The 25,758-nt window shown below is 38.0% G+C and overlaps 4 protein-coding genes across 4 annotated transcripts; 2 read left to right on the forward strand and 2 right to left on the reverse strand.

Annotated features, from left to right (window-relative positions):
• The first annotated feature begins 2,322 nt into the window (after positions 1–2,322).
• On the forward strand, positions 2,323–3,610 carry LOC116207090 (protein IRX15-LIKE-like). The gene is made up of 2 exons (XM_031539951.1): positions 2,323–2,816; positions 2,915–3,610. The coding sequence occupies exons 1-2, from the start codon at positions 2,401–2,403 to the stop codon at positions 3,420–3,422; spliced, it is 924 nt and encodes a 307-aa protein (XP_031395811.1). The 5' UTR covers positions 2,323–2,400; the 3' UTR covers positions 3,423–3,610.
• Positions 3,611–5,494: 1,884 nt separating this feature from the next.
• On the forward strand, positions 5,495–9,760 carry LOC116208133 (probable 2-oxoglutarate-dependent dioxygenase At3g50210). The gene is made up of 12 exons (XM_031541388.1): positions 5,495–5,665; positions 6,443–6,558; positions 7,112–7,230; positions 7,576–7,639; positions 8,047–8,114; positions 8,232–8,290; positions 8,409–8,574; positions 8,699–8,718; positions 8,804–8,850; positions 9,130–9,210; positions 9,302–9,391; positions 9,486–9,760. Exons 1-12 carry the CDS (start codon positions 5,632–5,634, stop codon positions 9,612–9,614), a joined length of 993 nt encoding a protein of 330 aa, XP_031397248.1. The 5' UTR covers positions 5,495–5,631; the 3' UTR covers positions 9,615–9,760.
• Positions 9,761–10,175: 415 nt separating this feature from the next.
• Positions 10,176–12,131, reverse strand: LOC116208132 (leucine-rich repeat extensin-like protein 3). The gene has a single exon (XM_031541387.1). The coding sequence runs from the start codon at positions 11,901–11,903 to the stop codon at positions 10,347–10,349; it is 1,557 nt and encodes a 518-aa protein (XP_031397247.1). The 5' UTR covers positions 11,904–12,131; the 3' UTR covers positions 10,176–10,346.
• A 6,958-nt stretch (positions 12,132–19,089) lies between these two features.
• LOC116209281 (probable WRKY transcription factor 15) lies at positions 19,090–21,498 on the reverse strand. Its single transcript, XM_031542876.1, has 4 exons — positions 21,034–21,498; positions 20,055–20,428; positions 19,827–19,952; positions 19,090–19,580 (listed from the first exon to the last, which is right to left on the reverse strand). The coding sequence occupies exons 1-4, from the start codon at positions 21,487–21,489 to the stop codon at positions 19,421–19,423; spliced, it is 1,116 nt and encodes a 371-aa protein (XP_031398736.1). The 5' UTR covers positions 21,490–21,498; the 3' UTR covers positions 19,090–19,420.
• Between the last annotated feature and the right edge of the window lie 4,260 nt (positions 21,499–25,758).

Below are 25,758 nucleotides of genomic sequence, written 5' to 3' on the forward strand. Positions count from 1 at the left end.
TGCACCGAGGGGATTAGAGCACTATCGAGCGAGATCTTATCATTCTCAAGTTTTCCCTTTTCAGCAAGCCCATTCTCCATTCTTTGTTGATCCAAACAGTACAATCATTTACCCTTCCGAGTCAATGATGATCAACAACCCCCCATTTCTTATACCGGACTTTAAAGGAGGGTACGTATTATATTTACTTTGTCGAAAGATTTACTGTACACATACTTGGTAATTATTTTCCTTAATACAAATAATATAAACTTTGATGACTGCAGATGGATTGATTTTGTTCAGAGCACCCACGTGGTTTCAAGCATTCTAAGGTAGTATATCGCCAGCTTTTATAAGCTAGGGGAACCAATGGTAAGGTTTCAGAAGGATGTTGTAGATGAGGAGAAGGAGTTCTTGTTCAAAGAGTGGAAGCTATGATTACTTCGAATACTAAATCATGGTTATTTCGTTATTCATTTCGTAACTAATCGGTTGTTTATATGTACAATTTATTTTACTACGACCCACAATATAAGGTTTACATGAGGCAAGTGTTCATGAGCAAGTGCACGTCCCGACTACGAGGGATGTACTACGAGCACCGAATTGGCAAAAAATAGGTCAACTTCATTGGAGAAGCTCATTTGGCCGAGTTGGAGAGAGAATGGACAAAAGACACATTTGATAGAGAAGGCCGACAAAACAAGGCCAATTGATTATCCAATGTCGAAGCTTCATTACACTGTGGAGAGAGTGTATCATACAATACGCACGCTTATCGTGGAGTGCGTCTCGTAAAATACTCAATTTGATTTTTTTTTTGTTATGATAGAAATAATCGCGCGAAGTCGTTCATCCATCATTTGCAGAAGAAGGCAAGGGTGAAGTACCTATAGTGCCCCACATGTTTGAAAAATTACATAAGAGCAACAAAACTAAGGAATAGATTAGTCATTTTGCGAAGGAGACATCTGTAAGTTATTACATGAAAAATGATTAATTTATACAGCTTGCGGAGAATCGTATATACCGTTATGCATAATGGTTTGGTATTGATTCTTTCTGTATGAGAAGGTCAGGGAGGTTGTTTCGCAGTAGGCAAATGCCTCATTGCCAGCTGATCCTATCCAAGTAGAGACTTGGTGGAAGGTCGTGGGGACGAACAAGAAGGGACGGACTTATGGGCTCATTTTGGCTCCTCGCCCTAATTGCCATGAAGCAGGGGCCTCTGGGATGGCACATGTTAGATCAAATCCCCTGGCCCATGTGCGCGATTGGGATAATGAAGGGTATGATTCTTAAGCTGTTCAAGAAGATCGATAAAGAGAGCAAAAAATCCAAGAAGAGTAGCAAGAAAGATCAGCCGAAGAAAAAAGGTAAATCTTGGTTTAGGGTAAAAAATTAATTAAATATCAAAAAGATAGTATTTTATTTAATAAATCGGATCGGTAAATGGACTATATATATAATTAAATGTGAATAGATGACAGGTTGAGACCTCAATAGCTCGATGGATGAGGAGACGAACATAGATTGGGACGGGTCGTGTGATAGGTCTCAGGTTCGAGACTTGGAGGGAAAACAAATAAATTGAAATAAATAGAGAGAAGTCGGCCCTGGTTAGCCGTTTAAAAAAAATCGGCGTTTTCGATGGATGAACAGTCAGAAAAACAGTCCAAAAGGGCCGTGAGCTGGCCTTGGGTCGCCGCCCTTTTCCAGAATTTCCAACCGCTTTTCTAACGATTGGCCGTTGGAAAACCGTTGTCTGACGGGATTAGCTGTTGGAAACTTCTGACGGAGCTGCCCATTGAAGATTTCATCGAAAACTGTCAGAAAAGTCGTCGGCAAACCGTTATCTGACAGGATCTTCAACAGGATTGGCCGTTAGAAAATTCCGATGGAGCTACTCGTTGAAAATTTTTTCCAACATACGGGGTTGTCGGAAAGGCCGTCGGAGGCTTTTCCTAAGCCCCTTTTCCATAACGGCTCTGTTCCATCAAAAATTAGTTTTCCGACGGATCCTCTCGTCGGAAAATCCGTAATTTCTTGTAGTGATATATATATATATATATATATATTTATATATTCACAAATTTATAATTTATTATTATTTGGACGACTTCCCAACGAAAAATAAAATATGAAGTTAAATGATTATTACAAAATTTTGATAAATTTAAGGGTGATTATTTGTGATGTCACCTTCATACACAAACATATTTATAATAATTTCCCTCATTTGCTCCCACATTATTTATATTTCTTTTCTGGTGACACAACTTAATATTAATTTTTTATAATTCACACACCCTTTTAAATAAAACCCCTCTATTTGTCCACTATCTCTAAGATCCAAAGGATTCAGAAGCTTCTTCAATTTCAGAACTTAGACTTCAACTCTCCCTTTCTCTCTGAAATATGAAGAACAATAATAACAACAGCACAAAGCTCATCCTCCTCCACCCTTACATTCAAAAGCAAGGGAGCTCCAACCGTCTATGGCTCCTCGCCTTCCTCTCCTTCTTCACCCTCGCCTTCCTCCTCGCCATCATCTACACCCGCGACTCCTCCTCCGCCGCCGCCGCCTCATCCACGGTGACAGCCCCTGCCACGCCCGGACCCCTCCCAACCACCGTCATCAACACCCTCCTCCACTATGTCTCGAGGTCTAACGAGTCATACCACATGTCCCAACCCGACCTCAAACTCATCTCCGACATCCTTAGGAAGTGCCCCGCCCCGTGCAACTTCCTCGTGTTCGGTCTCACCCATGAGACCCTCCTCTGGAAGTCCCTCAACCACAATGGCCGGACTATCTTCATCGATGAGAACCGGTAAGTAGTTATATATGTGCTTTATCTAGCCTTACTTTGAAGGTTGCGCAACGTGTGTGAATGCCGTAACACATTAATATATTATTCATCTCCGGCAGATACTATGCGGCTTATGTGGAAGAGAAGCACCCGGAGATTGATGCGTATGATGTGCAGTACACGACCAAGGTCAGCGAGATGGGGGAGCTGATCGCGGTGGCAAAGGAGCAGGTGAGGAGCGAGTGCAGGCCGGTGCAAAACCTACTGTTCTCGGACTGCAAACTGGGGATCAACGACCTCCCGAACCTCGTGTACGAGGTTGACTGGGACGTGATCCTGGTGGATGGACCGCGTGGGGACGGACCAAATTCACCCGGGAGGATGTCAGCCATATTCACGGCCGGGGTCCTCGCCCGGAGTAAGAAAGGAGGGAACCCTAAGACCCATGTCTTGCTTCACGACTATTATAGGAAGGTGGAGAAGGTTTGCGGGGACGAGTTCCTGTGTCGGGAGAACCTGGTCGAGTCGACGAGCATGCTTGCCCATTTCGTCTTGGAGAGAATGGACCCTAACAACTTCCAGTTCTGCCGGAACAAAATGGCGACGTCTTCTTCACCAAAATTGTGACATAATATAGGCCCGGAAGAGTTCAAGTCGATCAGCATGGAGTTGCAAATTGATTAGTGTTTGTGATCTATCGATCTCTAGTGATCCCTCTTGTGCTCTTTACTTTCATTCTTGTTTTTGTTTTTGTTTTTTTTTTAATAGTCGGGTGAATATTTATAATAAGTTAATAACAATTCTTTTTTTGTGAATTGCCCTTGCATTTTATAATCTTAATCACAGGAAAAACTTCATAGTCATCGGCCTATTTGTTTTTTTTTTTTTTTTGCGCCGGGGGGGGGGGGGGGGGGGGGGGATGGTTTCATGTTTTGGTGATGTGGGGGAGGAGGTCAACGTTGCTTAGTTATTGGATAATTTATGCCTCCATACCTAAAGCACCAAAACTAGTCCACCCCCAACAGAAATGGTGATGTGAAGCTTAATTTCATATCATCTCTTACCCCATGAATACGGGATCATGTGATATTAACAAAAGACAGCCAATCATTTTAATTAGGTCAAGGTGGGTATCTAATAATGGATCATGCCGATATTACAATAATGTATATGGCATGTTAGTCCAAAACTAACAGACATAGGAATGGAAATAAGGCGATCGCCAAAGAGAAGAACTAGAATGCCGTTTGGAGGACAATAAGTTTAGTACATATTTATTTGGAAAGAGAACTTCAATGAACGGTCTCGACATTAGAAAATACTAGTCGTATCAAATGAATTTAGGGGAATACACCGATCGGTCTCGTATACATGAGGTAGTTAATTAAATGGACATCATCAAGATTAATTTGAGATAATATAATAGAGATCAGAGGAATTGGAACTGTTTAGAAAGAGGAATATAAAGAGAATAGAATGATCATTTCACCCTCACATCATGCAGGATTATTGTTGCTTATGTTGCTCCAAATAATTGAGGGGACGAACATACATATAACTAATTAAGAAGACCTTAAGATCTCTGTGGGAATGAATTGTGTGTCTAGTTGTCTACCCAAAGCATGCAGCTAACAAATCGGCCGGGGAGCATATATGTCAATTAAAAAGAATCATTAACGGGGAAAATTAATTAAAAAACATAATTAATACCCTTTCGAGTAATTTCATACACGACAAACGGACAATATATATTATTGTCTAGCATGAGAATCGCAATTGATATATATTTACGTGAAAAGTAAATAAATAACGGAAGTTTTACACGGCACCCGGGGAACGGGACCGATGGGATGGTGTTGGGGCAGCACCACCCTTCCAAGCACCGTAGAGAAACCCGCAAAATGAAGAATAAAAAAATAATTTAATTAGATTTTTGCCCGTGCGACGCACGAATTTTAGATAGAGTGTTTATTTTCAATGATAATTTAAAAAATTTGACATCCCAATTAAAATGTTTAATAAGAGGTATCTTTTCAAGTAAAACTGTTAAAATGGTAGTAACAATAAATTAAAGACAATTTAAAATGACGGTTATAATATCAAATATTATTTTCTTAAATATCATATCATATATATGCATGTGTGTATCGATTAAAATTATTAAATATTTTTAGAAATAAAGTATTAATCAATATAAATTTGTCATTTTATTAATCTAATTTAATAGGGTGAGAGTTAAGTATATAATATAAATACGTATATCTATAGACAATAATTTATTTTTGATAAATATTTTTATTAAAGTGAATTAATTTTATACATATTTATAATTGCGTCACTATTAATTTGTATTTAATTCATGCACATATGTCATTAAGATAGTACTTATTTTTTTCAAGATAGTATTTTCTAATCTTGAATATTATTTGAATACTTACTTTTATGACCTTATTTAGTTTATGAAATTACCTCTCAACTCCTATTTATTGTAGGGATACAACTTTATATTTATATATAGATGGTACAAATTGGAGTTGTGAGAAATTCAGGGTGCAATTAGTTGGACTTCAAAGTATGGGACCAAAGTAGACAAGAAAGAATAATTCGGGGAGCAAAATGTAATTCCTCCGGGAAAAGGGTGCACAACCTAGGAAACGACATCGTGTGGTCTCAACGACACGTGACTACGATTGGACTTACGTCTGCCGACGGTCGTCCTTCCGCTAAGTGAAGAACTCGCAGTCGCAGCTCTCTCCGCTGCAGAACCCGACCTCAGCTCGTGGAGGAAGATCGAAGATTCAGAAGATCATTGCCATCAACCCCTTCAGCCCCAGAAATGGCCACCGACTTCAAATCCATCCCATTAATCGGCAAGTCCATTTCTTCTAATCATGCTGTTCTTCTAATCCATTCGAAGGTCTATTGTTCTTCGTATGAGAATCCGTGTTCTGCTTCGATGTTTTCTGCTTAGGAGCAGAAGTAACTGCTGCCCAATAGCTTCTCTTATCAAACGATATAGACTCTGAGAGGTGGGGAGAATATGATTGCTGAAAATCTTTTCTTTTTTATTTAGTTAACATTTATGAGTGGGAAAACATATGGAATTGCTATTACTTTTTATTTTCATTTTTTCAAGAATCCTTCATGCTTTCTTTAGTCTCTAACATTAAGGTTTATTTGCGCGTTCTCAGAATTGCTATTGCCTTTTATTTTCATATTTTTCAGTTCCTCATTTTCATTTTTCTTGAAAACAAGCAAAACAATGGGACAAAAATGCCTTGGAATTGCACATTACGGAAGAATGTTTCAGGGAGGGAGTAGAACTTGCCATACCATTTTTCTGGTGCTTCAGTATTCAGAATGATTGCGCCTGTGAATAGGTGGAAGAAGTTAAGCTACTGTTTTTTGGGGTATTGGTTGTTCGGTTGTTAACTGTTTGTGATCACTTGAAGACTGTTTCAAGTGTTATTCACATAAAACGGATACAATCTGTCTGCTAATACTGGGAATGGAATGTCGGACAATCTTCTATCTCATAAACAAATTCATTGGGTGAAAGTAACTGTCAGCTGTACTTCTATTGTTCGTCTTGCCCTTGATAGTTTTGGTGTTTACAAGATTGTTGTGATTTTATTTTGCTCCTGCAGACATAAGTCCACTAATAGCCAAGTGTGGCGATCCCCTAATGGATAAAGACCCAGGAGTTGCTGAAGTTGTTAGACAATTGGATCGGGCCTGTCGAGAGGCTGGATTCTTTTATGTGGTACTCTTTCTCTATTCATTTACATATGCTATGAAACTCAGACCCCAAATAATACAGTAAGCTGGAAATTTGCCATGAATATGTTTATCATTTGACTATCAGATGAAACTTCTTCGAAGGTATTTTTTTCTTCATGGACATTCAGCCTATTAGGATCAAAGGCATCGCTTCAATTTGGAGATTTGCAGGTGTATTCTAGATGTCTGTAAGATACTTTTAAGATGTTGATTATATTGAGTCATAAGTAGCCACTGAGAGAAATGGTGCAAGGTGCAAGCATTTTGTCCCTCCATATGATAGTGCCATCAGCCTGCATGCTAAGGGACCTTAGCAGAGAATTTTTAATGAGAACGATTTATTGGAGCCAGTCATGCTGTGTTGCATTTAATTGAATCTGATTATATATTCGTCATACAAGAAATAGACATTTAGAAAAAATGGTCCAGAAATTACTCTCTCATTAATGCATTGAAATTAAGATGTTATGGCAATTCATATGCTAAATTTGTGCCTCAACTGAATCACTGTAGCATGTTTTCTTTCTGCTTATCAGAAGGGTCATGGTATTCCCGACTCCCTAATCAGAGAAGTTAGGACTGTGTCACACAAATTCTTTGGACTACCCTACGAAGAGAAGTTGAAAATTAAGTTGACTCCTGCAGCTGGATACAGGTTTCTTCAAAACCCAGCATGTTGCATTCCTCTGAAATTATATGGATTGCTCTGTGAGCTATGATTTTATTTTTCTCGAATTCATGAGTGATAAAAAAAAAATTGGGCTTGTTGCATGTCGTTTTGTGAAGTTCTGATGATAATTTGTATCTGTTGTTAACATCAATACAATGAAAACACATGTGGCATCACACAGTTATCAGGATTTTTTTTCCCTGAATTATTGGGAAAGTAGGGAAAAGTAGACTTTGAGAGTGCTGAAATTCCCTGGTAGAGCTTTACTAGCATGAAGGCATTGGCTTATATGGGCAATGAGTTTTCGTTTTGCTAACATCTTTGCTGCAGGGGATATCAGAGAGTTGGTGAAAATATAACTAAAGGGGTTCCTGATATGCATGAAGCTATTGATGTAAGTTTTATCCACAGCTTGTTTGTCAACTAAGATGCTTTGCTTTTATTGTGATGCAGTTATCATAAATTTTTCACGAGGTTGGCGACTTTACAATGTCGAACTGTCAAATCGTGTTGACTTTGGATGAGTGAGAACTTTTATTATAAACGTGCATCTAAAAAAAAAATGTTGCGTTCTGCATGGCCGAGCATTAATTACCTATGGACGTACCCCTTCAATGGAGATTTTAAAACAAACTGTTTTACATTAGCTTATGTGCTTGAAGTTCGAGTGCATAATCATGACTAATAATTGAAGCTTTTTTACATCATTTTCAGTGAGAACCTATGGTACTTGTTTCATTCGTTTCTTTGTGTTTAGTCTTCATTTTCAAATATTAACTATTATTTATTTTGGTGAAAAAGTTCTACAGAGAAGTCAAGCAAGGGATGTATAGAGACCTAGGCAGAACTATGGAAGGATGTAATCTCTGGTATGTGCAATTACCCTTAACCATAGCATCCCTCTGCGTGCAATATAATTCTCCTTTCTTATTATATAGCTAAGGTTATAAACTTTGTAAACTTTGTTTGCATATGCTTATATGTAGGCCATGTGATCCTCCGAACATGAAAACACTCATGGAGGAATATATTGATCGTTGCACAGGTATCTTGAGGATCTGGTCTTTCTGTTCTCATTTCAGAATTTATATATCTGATAATTGTTCTGCATATATACTAAAGGGTGTTCATTTTGTGTCTCCTTATGGTAATGGGCGATCTAGATCTTTCGAGAAAAATCATTAGAGGAATTGCTTTAGCACTGGGTGGATCACCAGAAGAATTTGAAGGAGAAAGAGCTGGAGATCCTTTTTGGGTATTGCGTATAATTGGTTATCCCCGTGTACCCACTGCAAATGGCCATGGAACTTCTGACAATGATATTGGATGGTAGTGGATCTTCTCCTAGCGTCTCTCTCAACTGAGTGTGGTTTCTTTTTGTGCACTGAAGTATTGTCATGTTCCCGTTTACTGATTTCCCTTTGTTATTTTCCGATTGGTATTGAACATCCAGCGGAGCGCACACTGACTATGGTAATGTTTCACTTAACTGTGCATCATAAAGAGTTACAAGACAACCTTGTTTACTGTCTCATTTGTTCAACCTCCTGTGATACAGGTATATTGACTTTGGTTAATCAGGATGATGGCATAACTGCCCTTCAGGTACAGTCTTAAGATATTGTTTTGCCTGAGCACTTATTGGCTCCATTTGGTTCATGAACCTTTTCCTTTTTTACATTTCTTTCTGGTAAGAAAAAAGAAATAAAGGCAAAGATGTGTTGGATTTTAACTTCAGGAGATTGCATGGTCTATAAACAGAGATTCTTTGAGTATTAAAAACTTAATATTAGTGAATTTTTTCGTCCGGGAGTTATTTTTATATATTATGGTTTTTTTCCTCCTGTTGCGATTACTAATTTCGTTTCAGATACTTTGCTAAAGGTAAAGAACTCATCGGGTGAGTGGATATCTGCTCCTCCTGTACCTGGGACTTTTGTCTGCAACATCGGGGACATGCTTAAGGTACAGAAAATATATTTGTGAATTTTTAAGGGCATCCATTACTATCAAATACTGAAGTACTGAATCCGGAGAATAACTAAACAAACTGCAGATTTGGTCCAATGGTGTATATGACTCAACCTTGCATCGTGTTATCAACAATTCCCCGAAATATCGAGTCTGTGTGGCATTCTTCTATGAGGTCAGTCCGATATAATTTTCTCTTCTCATTTCTCTCCTTTTTCTTTATTTTGGATATAATGCTCATTTCAAACAATACTGTTCCTGATAAATAGCCTAACTTTGACGTGGGCGTGGAGCCACTGGATTTCTGTGTGAAGAGAACTGGCGGGGCAAAGAAGTTTGAGAGAGCAGTATACGGAGAGCACTTAGTCACTAAAGTGACGACTAACTTCGTGATGTAAAATATGGCTGTTCCGTTGCTTTCGTGAACAAATCGTTGCATGTTTTCAATTGGAACTTTCTCTTCGTTAAGTTTGTGACTTGGCGCATTTTTGACAGATATTAAATTCGGAATAGCAAATAAAATCTCTTCATCAATATTCGCTCATTCTCGTGCTCAGACAACTGATATGAGGCACGAAATGAACTGGTGCTGTAATGTTAACTTGTTTGATCAGATACTGCAGTGAACTGCCAAGAACCAGGTTGAGTTGAACCGAGCAGTTCACCCATGAAACCAAGCTCAAACCATCCAGTTCTTTCAACAAACTGGAACTGGATTGAAACAAACATCTTATTAGCGTAGTCTTGCTTCAACCATTATGTATGTAGGCGTTTGGACCCGATTCCCTGAACGGGATGCACCCGTTTCCATTCGATGAGCTGCGTTTCAGAGTAAGTAAACCGACTACTGAGGTTCCTTGCGCTGACTTAAATTGTGACCGGTCTTATCTGCTCTCCTGACCCCTGGACCTTATGGCATACTGGCACTGCTTCACTAGAATTAAATTGGACGCCACGGCTCTGCTAAATTATGCTTGCAATTTATGAAAAACCTAGTTACACTTTCCTGCTTCATATCATACATTTTAAAATTAAAATGGGAAACAGAGAAACATAAAGCGTCATTATTTCCTTGGCAGAAGGCCGCATATAGTTATGCCCAGTGATAGGAATTATTATACTACACGTCTTCAATTGTGCGGGTATGTGTACTCCGGATCGAGAGCTGCGTAAGCAGGCGATGGAGCTATATCCTGCGCTGGGTCGCTCTCGGAGGCATCGACATCGGCCAGTAGATGATCGAGCTTGCAAGGAACTTTGGACAGCAATCTTTCATTTGGGCATTTAAAGGGTTTCAAGTAGAATTTCTTGCAGTCTGAGGGTTTTCTCTGACGTGGGAGGTCGATAATGCAGTTCATGCTCACGTCGAGCCTCTTTTGAAGTATCCGTTTCCTGCACTCGGGGCCGACTTGGGTGAAGTAGTTGTTCTGCAGCGAGAGCTTGTCCAGCTTCGGGAGCTTGCAGATGGTCTCAGGGACGACCCCAGAGAACTCGTTGTATGACAAGTTGAGCAGGCGCATTTCGCGGAGGCAGGCGAAGGAGTGTGGGATGGGGCCCTTGAGCCGGTTGATGCTGACATCGAAAAGTGCATTCCTCTTTAGGAGCCCGATCTGGTAAGGAAGGCAGCCCGAGAGGAGGTTGTTCGTGAAGAGAACCTCGATCAGCCTATTCGAGGTGCTGTTTGTCACGAGGCTCTCGGGGAGTGGCCCCTCGAACTTGTTACTTGCGAGTGTGAGGTAGAAGACCCGCGTGCGGCCGATGTTGTCAGGGATCTTCCCATTAAAGCCATTGTTGTTGAGGAAGAGGGCCCGGAGATCAAGGTCGAAGACCTCCGGAGGGAGTCGACCTGTGAGGGAGTTGAACCGGAGGTCCAGGAAGGTTAGACGGTTGCCGCTGAGGACTGCACGCGGGAACCCCCCTTTGAGTTTGTTGTTGCTGAGATCGAGCTCGTAGAAGTAACGGAGCTTCTTTTTGGAGATGTTTTTGAAGAAGATGCTGTTGAAGTTGATGGTGTTGGCGTGAAAGTAGACGAGGTCCTCGAGCTTCTCGATGAACCCGTTGAGCGAGAGATTGCCTCTACTGTTACCTAAGCCCTTGCCATTTAAGTTGACACCGGTGACCCCTTTGACTTTGCCTTTATCAGGCAGCCGCGCGCAATCGAAGCCCTTGTATTTGCAGACATTGCGACCCCTCCAAGTTTTCGTGATCCCAGAGGGGTCCACGTCTATCTGCCTTCTGAATGATTGCACGGCTTCAAACACCATCAAGACTCTCGGGCTTATTGATGATGGCGATGGAGGTTTAGGAGGCGGAGGCGGAGGCCGAGGCCGAGGCCGAGGCGGCGGCGGAGGCGGCGGCGGAGGCGGAGGCGGCGGAGGAGGAGGAGGAGGCGGCGGCGGCGGCGGGGGAGGAGGCGGAGGCGGCGGCGGAGGAGGCGGAGGCGGCGGCGGCGGCATTGGTGGGGGACATTCTGGTTCGGGTGGGGGTGGGGGACATTCTCCAGTATCAGGGGACGGTGCCGGGGGATAGGACCCGCCTCCGCCGATTATTATCTCCAGTGCGTTCCTGTCTTGTTTTTCATCGGCTGCAGCACCGTCCAACGCTTCTGCAGGAGCAGCGGGACGGAAGAAGACGACCGAGAGGAGGAGGAACAAGAACAAGTGAGGTGAAGAAGAATGGCTTCCCATTTTCTCCTCCGATATCCTCCTAAAGAAGAGGATGAGAAGAAGAAGCCGAGGAGAGGCAACTGTGTAATCTATCTATCTATCAATCTATCTACTCGAGCTATTATTATATATAGAGCAGTCTGCTCGTGCTTTGCAATGCACAATGCCATTAGCTTAGCTTAGTAGCTTAGTCGTTAATGACCACTCTTATCCTGTATCCCGGAACAAGAACACGATGTGGTTAATCGTAAAATTAAACGACGGGAGTGATGCTCGTCCACCAGCACGTGATATTTTTCAATGTGTACAAACAGACAGGGGACTTGGGGAGTCCTACTTCGATTAGTACATATGTCTGAGGCAGTGCCCATATTGGAAGAGGAATGAATAAAGGGGCAGATCAAGGGCGAAAAGTTGTAGGCCAGTCTTCTCTTTTTCTTTTTGGACTTTTTTCTGTCCATACTAGACTTCTTTTCGAAAATGATTTTCATAATAGACTTGACTTCCTCAAAAACTAATTTCCAAAAATAGATTTATGTCAGTTTCTTTATTATCTTTCTAATCCCAATAACTTATCGATTCGTTTCTTTTAAATCCATTTACAAAAGGCCTAATTTAGTTATTATCATGAATGAATTATCTACAAATTTGCTTTAAACATAAAATAAATTTTTCGTAAATCAATCTATCAGGTTTATGGATGAAACTACAAAATACAAGTTAGACGTTTCTGTGCCTCACACGGATAACTAGCTTTTCGTGGCGAAATGTGACAATTGCAAACCAGTTGATAGGAAGTATGATTATGGTAAATCTAGGAGATGCTCGAGAATTAAAATTCTTTCCCTTAAAAAGAGTCACAACAATGTACAAAATTATCATAATTAAGATGTACAATCTTCATATAATCATCGCACATAGTGAAAAATATACCAAATTTACAATAAATTTGTTTTAAGGCATGCATTGTACATACTAACTAAAACTATTCCCTATTGTTTTTTTCCATAGTTTTAAATTATTTCTAAAATATTGAATTTTCTATGTAAAATTCTTAATAGTATTTTAAATAATTTATAACTAGAATTTCTCCAATATTCCTATTAATCAAACATATTTTCTAGCTCACACACTCGACTTAACACAACTCTTAAAAGTTTCACGAGAAATCTTCAGCAATCTCTTATATAAAATTTAAATTTAAATTGACGAGAGAAGTCCATTAAAAAAAATTTATTTGAGAAATGATTACCAAAAAAATTCATTTGAGGAGGATCATAATAATAAAACAGGAAGTAGATGAAACAAATCAAAAGTTGTAGGACTAGAAGAATAATCTAAAGAATAGTATAAATCAATTTTGGAAAATAGTTTATGGAGAAGTCTATTGTGGGAAATAATTTGAAAGAGAAGGGTGAAAACTCTGTGTTTTGTGTATATTTCATATGTGAGTGGAGAACAGCTCTGTAGACCTGCTTATTGACTTTTAAACTACGGGTCGGTCTAACACGGGTCGGTTTCGTTTTGGACTTGGGTCGTGGTCGAATGGCTTGGTTCTTGAACAAGCTCAGGATCGTTCCATATGGATTTATAAATTCAAATGTGCAAGTTCTCATTGACTTGTTATTGTAAATCTGTCTTCATTTGGGTTTCATATGACGCGGGTATACCGTCTTGTTTTAAGGAACATGGAATCCAATTTTCGAAGTGAACTCTCGGAAAGTAGTTTAACTCAAAATAGTACTTTTTTTTTCTCAATTATGAGAAAAATCGAGGAGCTAATACAATGAAATAAAATTTCTATCAAGTATCAAATTTGAAATATCTTAATTAAAAGGCGATAACGTGCGTCGTTGCATTGTGTTCTCTTTGCTACTCAAACCATTGCTTTAATTCTTAGGATCAATCCTCCAAAGATGCCTTCCCCTACCAGCCGGTTGCCTCAGACAAAAACGAAAAACAATAAAAACAACAAAAGCTAATAATTTCCCGCATGAGCTGGCACAACACTGTTCATACACACTTGATCTAAACTAAAGTAATGCGGAGAAAAAGAGCGCGGCATAATGATACGTGTCCTGATAATTAAATTTTCATATTCGATTCTTCGTAATAAGATTATATATACATTTTAATTAGCGTTCAAATTTTTTTATTTTATTATATTAATTTTACGACCTTCCTTATAATTGAATCGATTTAAGAAAAATCAAAGTAGTGCCGGAACCTAGTGGTCGCAAGTTGCCCTTTCTTTGTATTAGCTCAATCGTCCGCTGATGGATATCTGCATCTCGTGACCCAATTCGATCAGTTTCCTTCAAGCCAAGTGATAAGAAATTGATGAAACGGGCCAGTTGGATTCTGAAGTTTGCGGGATGTTTACGTATTAGGTAAGGTAGTGCGCCTTTGGGATAAAATATCGAGACTAGAGGTCCGCAGCCCTCGGACAGGATAGGGCACATGGGAGTGGGGCTATGGTGCCGATTGAACATAGTGCCCTAAACATTTTTCTTCACATGTAAAAGTGACTCAGATAAGGTACATTATCGCAAGGACAAAACAAAGTCGGGACGGCAGACAAATGAAGCATGGCTGCGACAGTGTTACACATTCCTTAATGAACATAGTCTATATAATTTATTATATACTTCTCGGGAATTTTTAATATGATCTTGGGTCACCCTGACCCTCCCGTTGGATGGTGAGTGGAACGCGAGCCTCGCACACACCGTACATGGCTGCAACATGGGAGGTACGATGACCCAAGGTCACTGTAGCAGCACCGACACTCTTAACCAATCGAATGTTCACTCTCTGTAGCCTCAATAATTGCATCCCCGTATTAAAATGGTAAAAGAGGAATAAAGAAACAACAGATCAAATCAATAATTTTCAACCTTTTTGGGGCCAAGCTTAATGATTTAATGACTAAAAAAAAATTAACTTTGATCATTTTTTAATTTTGGCATGAATTATATTTTTTAATAAGAAAAGATACGAGCTTTAATTTTCTTGTCACGTCAAATATTTGTATCATTTTTCATTCATTTTGCTGACCGACAAAAAAATATATTTACATGGCAAATGATGTCATGCCATGTCAGTAAAAATAATAATAAAATTTGAAAAAGTTAAAGAAGAAAAAGAGAGGAAGGCTTTAATCGAAAAAAGGGTGGGCAATCCCCCCCTTATTGGAGTGGCTAGTGATCCCATAGGGCGTCGGTGAGCCCAATCAATGAGTGGTGGCCGAGATCAAGGGTCAATCCACTGAAATCCGAAGAACTTCCAACTCAATTCTCATGAGTGGCCTTCGATCCCGACCACCATCCTTAGGGATTTTCCCAATTCCGACTGGTGGGGTCTCGATCTCGATCACCCCCCGAATTAGGATCACCAATGCCCTCTAAAGTCATCGATGACCTCAATCGGGGTTACGGTGGCCAGCAGGGCCTCCACCTTTCTCTCTTTCATTATTATTTCTCTTTAATTTTTTTTATATTTTTGCTGACGTGGCGTGAAGCCGTTTGCCATGTAGGTACCATTTGCCGCCACTTCAACAGAGTAGATGGTAAATGGCAGAAATATCTAACTTGACAAAAAAAATCAAAATTCATGCCTTTTTTTGTAAAAAATAAAATTCATGAAAAAATTGAAAAAATGTATAAATTCATTCTTTTTTGAATCATTATCTTTTTTAAAAAATCTATTTGGACGTTGATATTGACACTAACCTTTTCAAAAATATTTAGAGAGTATTACACGGTCTAAAATTTAATCTACAATCGACACGTGTGAAGATTAAGAGATGATATTTTCAAATAATCGAGTGAGAAATTTTTTAAACTATTAATGCATTTTTACGCATATCCATTATTGATTGAATTGGACACTTTTACGTGTGACTATATAATACCCATCTACAATATTTACTCCACTTGAAATATCGCTGCCTTACATTCACTACCGCTCCAACTTTCGGTAAACCTCATAATTGCAATTCTCGTTTACGATGTTGACTTGTCGTCTCTTTTCTGGTTTGACTTGTCAACGACTTCCCCACTTTTCAGCTTTTCCCCCACAGTCTCCGTACCAAGTTTGTAATGTAACTGTACGGATGGAGCATACAATTAGGGGCGTATGATTAGAGTATTATTAGATTATATAAAATATAAAAAATGAATAATGGAGGAAAATTTTAACTATAATTTTTTTTAATTGTAGATCGAAATATGAGATTGTTATGTTTGGTAAATTATATTAGATTATGGAGAAATATGATGATAATATAATATATTATTTATTTATATAGAGATAAATATGGGTTATACGGCCATAATCTTCGTTGTAATTTAATAATTTCACATGTTTCGAATTTAAAGTCTTTACTAATTACGGTTGTAAAGTTTTGACTTGGAAAATAATTGTAACGATTAACTTTTATAACCGTTACATCCAAACGACGTAAAATTCGAACCTTGCAATGTAAAGTTCTCACTTTACATCGAAAGAAGACGGCCGTACAATATAATAGTTGTATATATAATGCCTGATCCATAACACAGATATAGATTTAGACGTTCATGTTTCATAATGTGTCTACAAGATGCGGTCATCGAGATCTCTCGGGAATATCCCTTTAACATGTAATAATTTTCGGTCGGAATGATTTCCATAATTGCTCGAGCGATGACAACTCAGTCCTAGTTCACGTACCGGGTTTCATTTAACTTGCTTTTGGATCCAATAAAAGTATATCTATATTTCGATCACTTCTTGCGCTTGTCTTGAAATAAAATGGCGGGATTCAAAATCATCTGGTGATTTTGATAGCCCGTTCTACGAGGAAGATGTAATCTTTCGTCGGCGCTTATCGAGATGATTGATATCAAGTCACCAACATAATAATCTTTAGACACGGGAATCGCATGTCAGCAGGAATCGTTAGATCAACTTCATCAACCATTAAAAGGACAACTATTTATCAATGGTGAGCATCATGCATTCTCGTGAGGAGAATACAAGTTTGAAAACCCGGAATACAAACCTAGCTAGTGATTATACCTGGGCAAATTATATGCTAAACCCTACAGAACATGTCGAATAAATGTATTTTTTGTTAATTTTGCCGATTCAAGCACAAATATTTGGTGTATTTCCTTGTTTTTTTTCCGGCTGTATAAATGTATTAATATTTGGGAGTGAGTAGTATACTTCCATTCCATGGCACTACTTGCAGAAAATATCCAATGCACACCTTTCGTGATTAAAGCCCACAAAGATGCTTCTTTTTTGAATGAACAAGAAACTGAAGTAAGCCCATAATGATGAATTTCTTGACAGGCAGTAAGGTTTATTTTTCATTCATTAACATCGAGAAATTGAACGGCGCATAAGAACGAGACAGCCCAATACTAAAGCCCAACATAAGTTCTCGAACAGAGCCCAGCCATTGCTCAAAGGCGAATAACAGCAACCTCAGAGCACACCAGGTGGCCTAGTCAACGTCGAAACGGGAGTAGTCTCAACTTACTGGCTATGGAAAAATCTATCTCCGAGTCCTTTTCTACATTCCATCGTCTACTCGATCACGAGGCCAATTCCTAAATTAATTAGAACATCGATTCGACTTGCTTCCCTTTGATTGGCAATATTTTTATCAGTAACATGGGGCCCAAGCGTTATCGAACTGAGAGCGGATCCATGCACCGAAAATGATCGCGGAGCAGGAACAAAAGACGATGAACAACTGGGGCGAGCTTCAATCTCGGAACCTTCTCATCGGCTGTTCAGTCAGAACACGATGTCCTGCAGGTGACCCTCCCAGAGGGGCAAGGGACCATTATTCCGTCAATGAATCCAACAATTTGACGTTTCGGGGAAGCCATGACAGACAGAGAGGAAGGAAACAAAGGGAAAACAAACAACATAAAGAATGCGACCATTTTTTTTGTACACGTAATGCCCCGTGAGAGCGTGCGAGACGAAGGAGTCAAGATCCTCCGCCAGCCCAATTATGACTTTTGCCTCAATGTTGCTTCTGTCATTTAAACGACAGATATATGGGCTTCAAATCCTTCTCAACCAACCATTTCCCTTCCCCTCATATCCATCAACCAAACACTGCAGTAGTCCCGAGCATGTACCACGACACTTCGCCAAACTAAAAGACTTATCCCTCCACAACATTCTTCAGTATCTACATGGACTCGAACAATATATGTATTTATCAGTGCATATTTCGGGGCGATCAACGGTAATTAAAAAAAATATTAGATTGTGTCAATAATCTAAATTGAGAATGTTTGGTATATACGATGACGCTTCTCTATGTGTCGTTTGAAGCTCTAATCAATAGATGCGAGAAGAATTTTGGTGGCGGGGAGTCAAAATAAAGGACAACCGTTTATAGATTTACCTTATCATATTTCATTTAATAATCGATGGAAATAAAACTCCCTCGACTACCATTTATAAATTTTTAGCCGTCCCAACTGTCAACTTGTTCTTTCTTTATTCCTTACGGTCAACCTTCTCCAGCACGTCATGTTTCCTCGTCCACTTCTTTCACATTGTTTGACCCAACCCCTCCTCTTTTTTTTTTAAAAAAAAATTATTTTCTATATTTAATTGCAAATATTAAATGTTTTATTTTGTCTACTTCTATTTTTAATATATATTATAGTATGCTAATTTCTCATTTATTTATAGTCTCGAAGGTTGGGAAAAAAAAAGAAGAAAGTTAAAGTAACATCTTGAGTGACGTAGAAAAAAAGCTAAAGTGGTAATCCAAAGACAAAAGGCCAAAGATAAAAAATTACTCAATTATATGTTTGGCAATTGGAAAAACGTCAATTTGAAGAATGGACCAAACCCACTCTCTTGATTTCTTATTTGATATAATTAATTAACCAATAAGAAATTTCACGATCATATCAATTAGCGGTCCTAATTACCAACAAATATTGCAGGTCCACATCTTTGAAATCTTATTCCATTGTCATGAACAAGATTAATTGTACCATTGACTGGTAAAGTTCACTTAATTAATTGTACTATCCATAACTTCACTTCTTTCTGAATTAAATGCTCGCTATTCATTTGAAGTAATATGAAATTAAATGTTTTCATTAAGAATGTACGTACCAATTTTTTCACATGTTCAGTAAATAAAATCGGACGATGCACCGAATCAAAAGATGTCCCTCACTAATCTAGCTAGCTTGTCTTCTGATCATAACATATAATTAGGTTCAAGAAATCAATTGCAACTCTTCCAGCTAGCTTGTCTTCTGATCGTAACATATAATTGGGTTCAAGAAAATCAATTGCAACTCTTTCTTGCTTCAGTCCATGCGTTAACATTTGTACAAGAAACAAAACCAACCCACCCAGAATCTCCTTCGAGATGAACCTGGTCAGGTCCATTTGTTCGTCTTCGGGGTTCATTGAAATCACGAAACTGCGATCAACCGGTTCCACCCTCAGATCTGCAGCCAATCCAAACCGCCCACTGGTCTCGAACAAGTCATTGCGTTTGATCAAGAGGACTCGAGTATGAGGTTGGCCGAATCAGCCACGGCGAGAGAGTGGTTGTGCTCTCCCTCATAGGTCACGACGAGCATTGATGGGTCATCCAGCGCTCGCTCCACATGTTTCCTCGCCGGGCATCCTCTCACGCTACTGCATTTGTAATAGCCCCTGCAATACCGTACCATAGTGGGAAATTGATAGATGATGATGGGTCAATGGGGTCAATTCATGTCCCTATCTCGACGAGTATCGTGTCAAACTCATTTCATTGAGTCCACACATCAAACTATGCATTGAAACAAAAGCTTTAACTACACATCTTTCTCAATTTCTTTGTTTTTATTGTTTTGTCAATTATCTATTTTTCAATTTTAACGATGAATAACATTCGTTGAACATAATTTTTTATCGTACCTTGGGTGAGGAGACCCCTTGATAGGTTTCTGTCCATACTTTCGCCACGAGTACTCGTCCGGTGGAATATCGGCCATCTTTAAGCTAATCGCCGGTACCCTTACGATCCGCTTCAGCCTCATCTTTCTGCTCAATGGAAAAAAAAAACCCATTAAAAACAATAAAACAATCTTATAAGCATAATTAAGGTGATTTTATTTGGGCTAAGTTTAGTGAAAGAGGGCAAACCTCTTCTTGGAGCAATGGCACCGGCCGGAGGCCGAGCCACCGCACCTGCTGCCGGAGCCCAGTGTCTCAGAGCTGCACTTCCTCTTCAGCGATGCGGACGACGACAGCAGCGGCCTTCCCACTGACGACGAGACCTGGCTCCTCGACAGGTCCGTTATCTGGAAGCCTGAACTGGTGGAGAGTGAGACCCCCTTGCGGTCGGGCTCCCCGCCGGTCAGGAACGATCCCGCAGGACCCGACCCATATGAGGAGAAGTTTATAGTTGTGGTGGTGCATGACGGGTCCCTTCGCTCGGAAGCCATGGCGTTTCTCGGTGGCTGCGGCGGTGGGGCTGCCGGGGGAAACTGCTGGATCGGAGTCGCGTAGTAAATTACCTGACGAGAAAATATATCCCAAAAAAATTAGCAAAAGCAGTAAAATTTCCTACTTTTCTTTTTAATTCGGCAAAAAAAAAGAAGATAAATTCACAAAAAAATTAATGTCGGGAATTTAACCAAAAAAAAATGTCGGGAAATTTTAAAAGAAGGCTGACAAGCATGAATTATTACTGTCATGTTTCATAAAATTAAGACAAGCATATTATTCAACCAATAATACTTTCAGACGACACTTTTATGTCCACAATAAGAATTGAAAACATTTGGCACCAAAATTAAATTAAAAACTTATATTTAAAATCATAAAGCCAGAAATTGATCTTGATGTTTTGACTCATAAGATGATGATGAAAAGGGACATAGCACGTATGAAATTTACGTCAACTAATTTACATTGCGTTTGATAATCAAGTTAATGTTGATTTAATTTGATTTAGTTTAATTTAATAAAGTTAAATTAAGTTAAGTTCGATTTGACAAAACAAACGAAGCATTAGCATGTCAAACCCAATCCATACAACGTACAGGCCGAGTTGAATCAACATATGTTCTAGTAAAAGTCTAAGTGAAAGCTCATAGCTTAAGCATTCTACGTTAATTACCTTATTAGTAGCTTCCGTGATTGAATTTAAACCCTTGTTCGCGGCGGCGATGGGGCCCCGCCTGAAGCGGGCGTGGCCGGTCCGAGTGCGGCCGAGAAGGGAAATGACCTTCTTGAACTTGGAGACAGCAGCATCGGCCACGGCCCGGCAGTCCGTCTCGATGTCGGTGGGGGACTTGGAGGCGGGAGCGGAGGAGTCGAGGACGGCGTGGGTCTGCTGCTGGGACTGGGAGGAGAGGAGCGTGATCAGCTCGCCTACGCTCTCGAGGCCGGAAGCGGCCTCCTTGACGGCGGTCTCTTCGATCTTGGCCGTGAAGGACTCGGGTCGGTAGCAGCCCAGCATGAGCTCCACAGCCATGAGTGAGAGGCAGAGACCATCAAAGGAAGTGACGAACAGAGAGGGGCAACGGGAGGAAATGAAGGAAAGGGAAGGTTGCTGATAAAGGGCCGCTCTCATTTGTCTCTGGTCAAAATGAAGCCACCTGCTGTCTTCAAAATAATCTCTTTTTTTTTTGAAAATATAATTATCAATAATCCCAACGTACATCATATATTTAACATTATAACTATGCAAAAATAATATATTTTTTTATTTGATAAATTTGTAATCCCCAATAGAGTATAACTAATTCAAATTCGAGCTCAATAGATTCACTAAAATACCTCTTTCGCTGTGAATTATTTTTTTATTTATAAAATTTAAATTCGAGATTTTACGTAAAAGAAGAGATGACAAATTACTTGAACCTAGTGGTTCATGACTTCACGCTGTTAATTTATTAGATAAAATATATAATTTTGGCTAAAGTTATTGTTTTGCTATATATATATATATTTGGTAATTTTTGGTATTTAATATTGTTACCGATCTAATACTATTCTGACCATTTGACCCGATGGTCCCGCATTTCTTTTCATTTCTGTCTTTGATAGACACGGTTTACTCGTGGTCCCTCCTCTCTGAATTAACTTTACTTTTACTATTTTCTTTTTTGGGGTGAATAACTTTACTTTACTAATTGCTAGTATTGTTTATTTTTCTATTTTGTGCCAGTACACTTCCGTAGGAAAATATTTAGCTGTTGATAATTAGCTTTTACAGATTACAAAAGATAGATTTACCTATTGCTACTGTTCTTGGAAGGATTCTTGGCACATGAGTATAGCTGAAGAACCCCTTGCTTTGCTCTGATATCGAGACCTCTACAGAATCTCGGTGATACATGATTGAATTATACATGGATATATGGTTTGAGAACCCTTCGCTGCTTTAGGGTTTTAGGATAACAGGGTTTTAGGGTTTTCTTAGGGTCCATGTGTGATGGTAGAGAGTTTTGATCGAAATCTCAGATAATTACTGCCCTTGCTTTCCACCTCACTTTCTTCTGTATAGTATGTCTGGAAGGATCTGATTAATTATGATCCTATAATCTTCGTTTCTTTAGCATTTTCATATTTTACTCTTGTCATGTAATTTTTACATGTTATGAATGAATCCTCAATGTTCAAGAATAAAAAAAAACTGTAAAGGATAGATTTAATAAAAGAATAAATGAGTATGTGAAATTTAACCTAGAATCTTAGGGAGTGCAGTGTCTGATGAATTATTTTAAAGTCATAATTTGGTTAATTTTAATGATTAAAGACATGATTTTCGTCATTAGTTGTTTAATAGATGTTCACGAAAATTACTTTTGCTTATTGTCTATTTCAAATACTAATTATCATTTTAATAATTTCAAGTCATTACTTCCTAAATGATTTAATTTACTTTGAAATCCGTACTTAATTTCGTGATTATCTCAATACTTTTATATCAGCAATAGAACTACTAAACCAAGCCTAGACACATATATGAGTTTTTAATGAATATTACGAGGAGCAAATGGAATGCAAAAATAGTTGCCGTCAAATGTAGGTAAGGATAGGATCAAACCACATGAAATTCGTTGAATATTTAGGTCTCGGATACTGTGCCGAGTAAAACCTCTATCTTTTTTTTTTATTAATTAACTTTTTATTAATTAATAATTAATTTTCTAAGGAAAATCAGAGGTGCTCTATGTCGGGACATTGACCTGCTCAGAAATGTGGGGCCCGCGGAAAATATTTGATTTAGCCGTATAATATGCTTTTTCATATAGTAAAATTAATCATAATTGTAATCATAATCGGATAAAGTACGTACAGCATATACTATCTTATCATACCTATAAAAAAATATAGTATCTTATCATGTCGAATTTAAAGTTTAAAAAAAACTAGTAGAGATTTTCTCTTTATTACTTTGAAAAATAAATTATAATTATTAACTTTCTCCTTTCCTTGAAGGTGTGAGACTTGCTTTTTTCTCTATATGAAAAAAAAATCTGAGAAAAAAGCAACTCCGAATCCGTTTTCTTGTGAAAAAAAAACCACATATTTCATCGGACTTATAAAAAGCTTATTTTCATTCGAATTTTTAATTATAATTGATTATACAAGGAATATAGCATAATGATAATTATTACAATTACAATAAATAGGGTAAATTTAGTGAAGGAGCAAGGTGAAATTGAAAAAAAATATTGATTGAGTGGTGAATGAGTAACGATTAATCATATGCTTATAAGTAGTAATTTATGAACTCGTTATGAAATTAATTTTTTTATTTTTAAATATTCTAATTAAATATTATATAATCAAGTGATTGAATAATATTTATCGAATATTTGCTCGTCAAATTGTTGTCGCAGAGCCGTCTGATTTTGGTGGACATTAGGTTTGAAAAATTAGCTCTCGTGAATATGTGTGTAGTGTGTATGCAAATATATATATATATATATATATATATATATAGTCCCGGTTGGTGCCAGCAATCAGCATGATTCAGTTGACTTTAACAATTGCATTTGTTTGGACTTATTATGGTCTTTTTCTTCCGATGGCACATTGACACATACCACAAAAATTCCCCCCACCAAAAAAAAAAAAGAGACAGAAAGAAATCCAAGAACTTTATACTTATATATATAATGTAAAAAAAATTATAAGAAAAGCGCGTAGAACTAATATATAAAATTTAATAACTAATAAAAATAAATAATTTCATCACGAATATCGAATTTAAAATTTTTTAATTTTTAAGCGAATGCGCTGTACCTTTTTATATACCCATTATGTATAAGCAAGTTCTGCATACATGCAAACCATTCTAATACTATGTAAACAAAAGAAAAAATCTTGCTATGCTTATAAACAGATGGATTCATGTTTATCCCAAGAGTTCAAGACGATGGAATGATAAATTCAAACATCTTATATATCCAAAATCTTCTTTCTAATTTTATGTCATGAAACAATGATTCTCGACGCATAAACTTGATTTATGTGATCAATATAATATTACACAGATTAATAGAATTTAAAGCTATACTCCTCAGTTTTTTAAACGTGCCTCGAGTTTTCGTTTTCTAATATATATGTTTAGGCGAATATTCAAATTATGACTATGCGACCACTCGGATTAGTCGCACGATTAGTTTATTTATCTTAGCTTATGTCATACATATTAACTGTCCGCTGATTGTTGGTACATTTTGACTAGCTGCCCTGCCAAGGCCTGTAGTCAATCTCGAGACTGCGCACATTTCTTTTCTTGGAGTCCACATATTGATCATAGTAAGTAACTCGGACTATTGTGGAGTCCACATATTGATTAGTTGTTTAGGGATTGATAGATTGAATTGATATAGAGGTCTGATATGTAAAGATTTTTTAAGTTGAGTATCGTTTCAAGACTTCTTGGCTCTCTTTTTTAGTTTTCACTTAGGTCCATATAAAATGTAGTCTTAAGAAATTGAGAATGTTTACAGCAGCTGAAAAAATTTATGTAATTGTACCTAGGTTTATTAGATGCGCTTGAGTCGCATATTATTTTCATTTACAATGATTCTAGTGGATATGTTGTATTTACTATCCGTATAATATATTCTCTTGGTCATTTTTCTTGTATCCGTTTTGTCATCAATGGACATTTATTGACTATTAAAACAAAAAAAAAAGTAACTTTGAAGCATAAGTACACGCAAGATCAATGATAAATCAAAAGGGTCAATTGCACTGGTGGTCAAAAAAATTTTATAAATATTTTAATATGGTATAAAAAGTTTTTTTGCTACTTGATAATACAAAATGTTTCAAAGTTGTTTCAGTATAGTACAAACCGTCATCTCGCCATTGACGCCGTCAAGCCATCATTTACAAAATTATAAATTTTGCACCATCATGTAACTTATATAAAATATTTTGTACTATTAAGTTACAATTTCAAAACATTTTCCACCATCATATAACATCTCACAAAAATCGATTTTGCACCATCAGCGTCAGCTTAACGGCGTCAATGACGAGATGACGGTTTGTACTACACTGAAACAACTTTGAAATATTTTGTATTATCAAGTAGCAAAAAATAAAAACTTCTTGTACCATACATTTTTAAAACTTTTTGAACCATCAGTGTAATTTACCTTAAATCAAAATGAATAATTCGTTGCATTATACGCTCGGGGACTGTCTATACCACCTCGTTCATATATGTTAGTCAAAGATAGTTATGCTACTAATGTGGGTTGATTCAAATGATTCGATACTTTTTTATTTTAAATAAGATATCGGATTTGAGTATTGTGAATAGAGAAAATCCACATTAGAAGAGTTTTATCCCTTAGTGGATCAATTCGGC

The sequence above is a fragment of the Punica granatum genome, chromosome 5, assembly GCF_007655135.1.
Source record: "Punica granatum isolate Tunisia-2019 chromosome 5, ASM765513v2, whole genome shotgun sequence".
Classification (NCBI taxonomy): Eukaryota; Viridiplantae; Streptophyta; class Magnoliopsida; order Myrtales; family Lythraceae; genus Punica; species Punica granatum.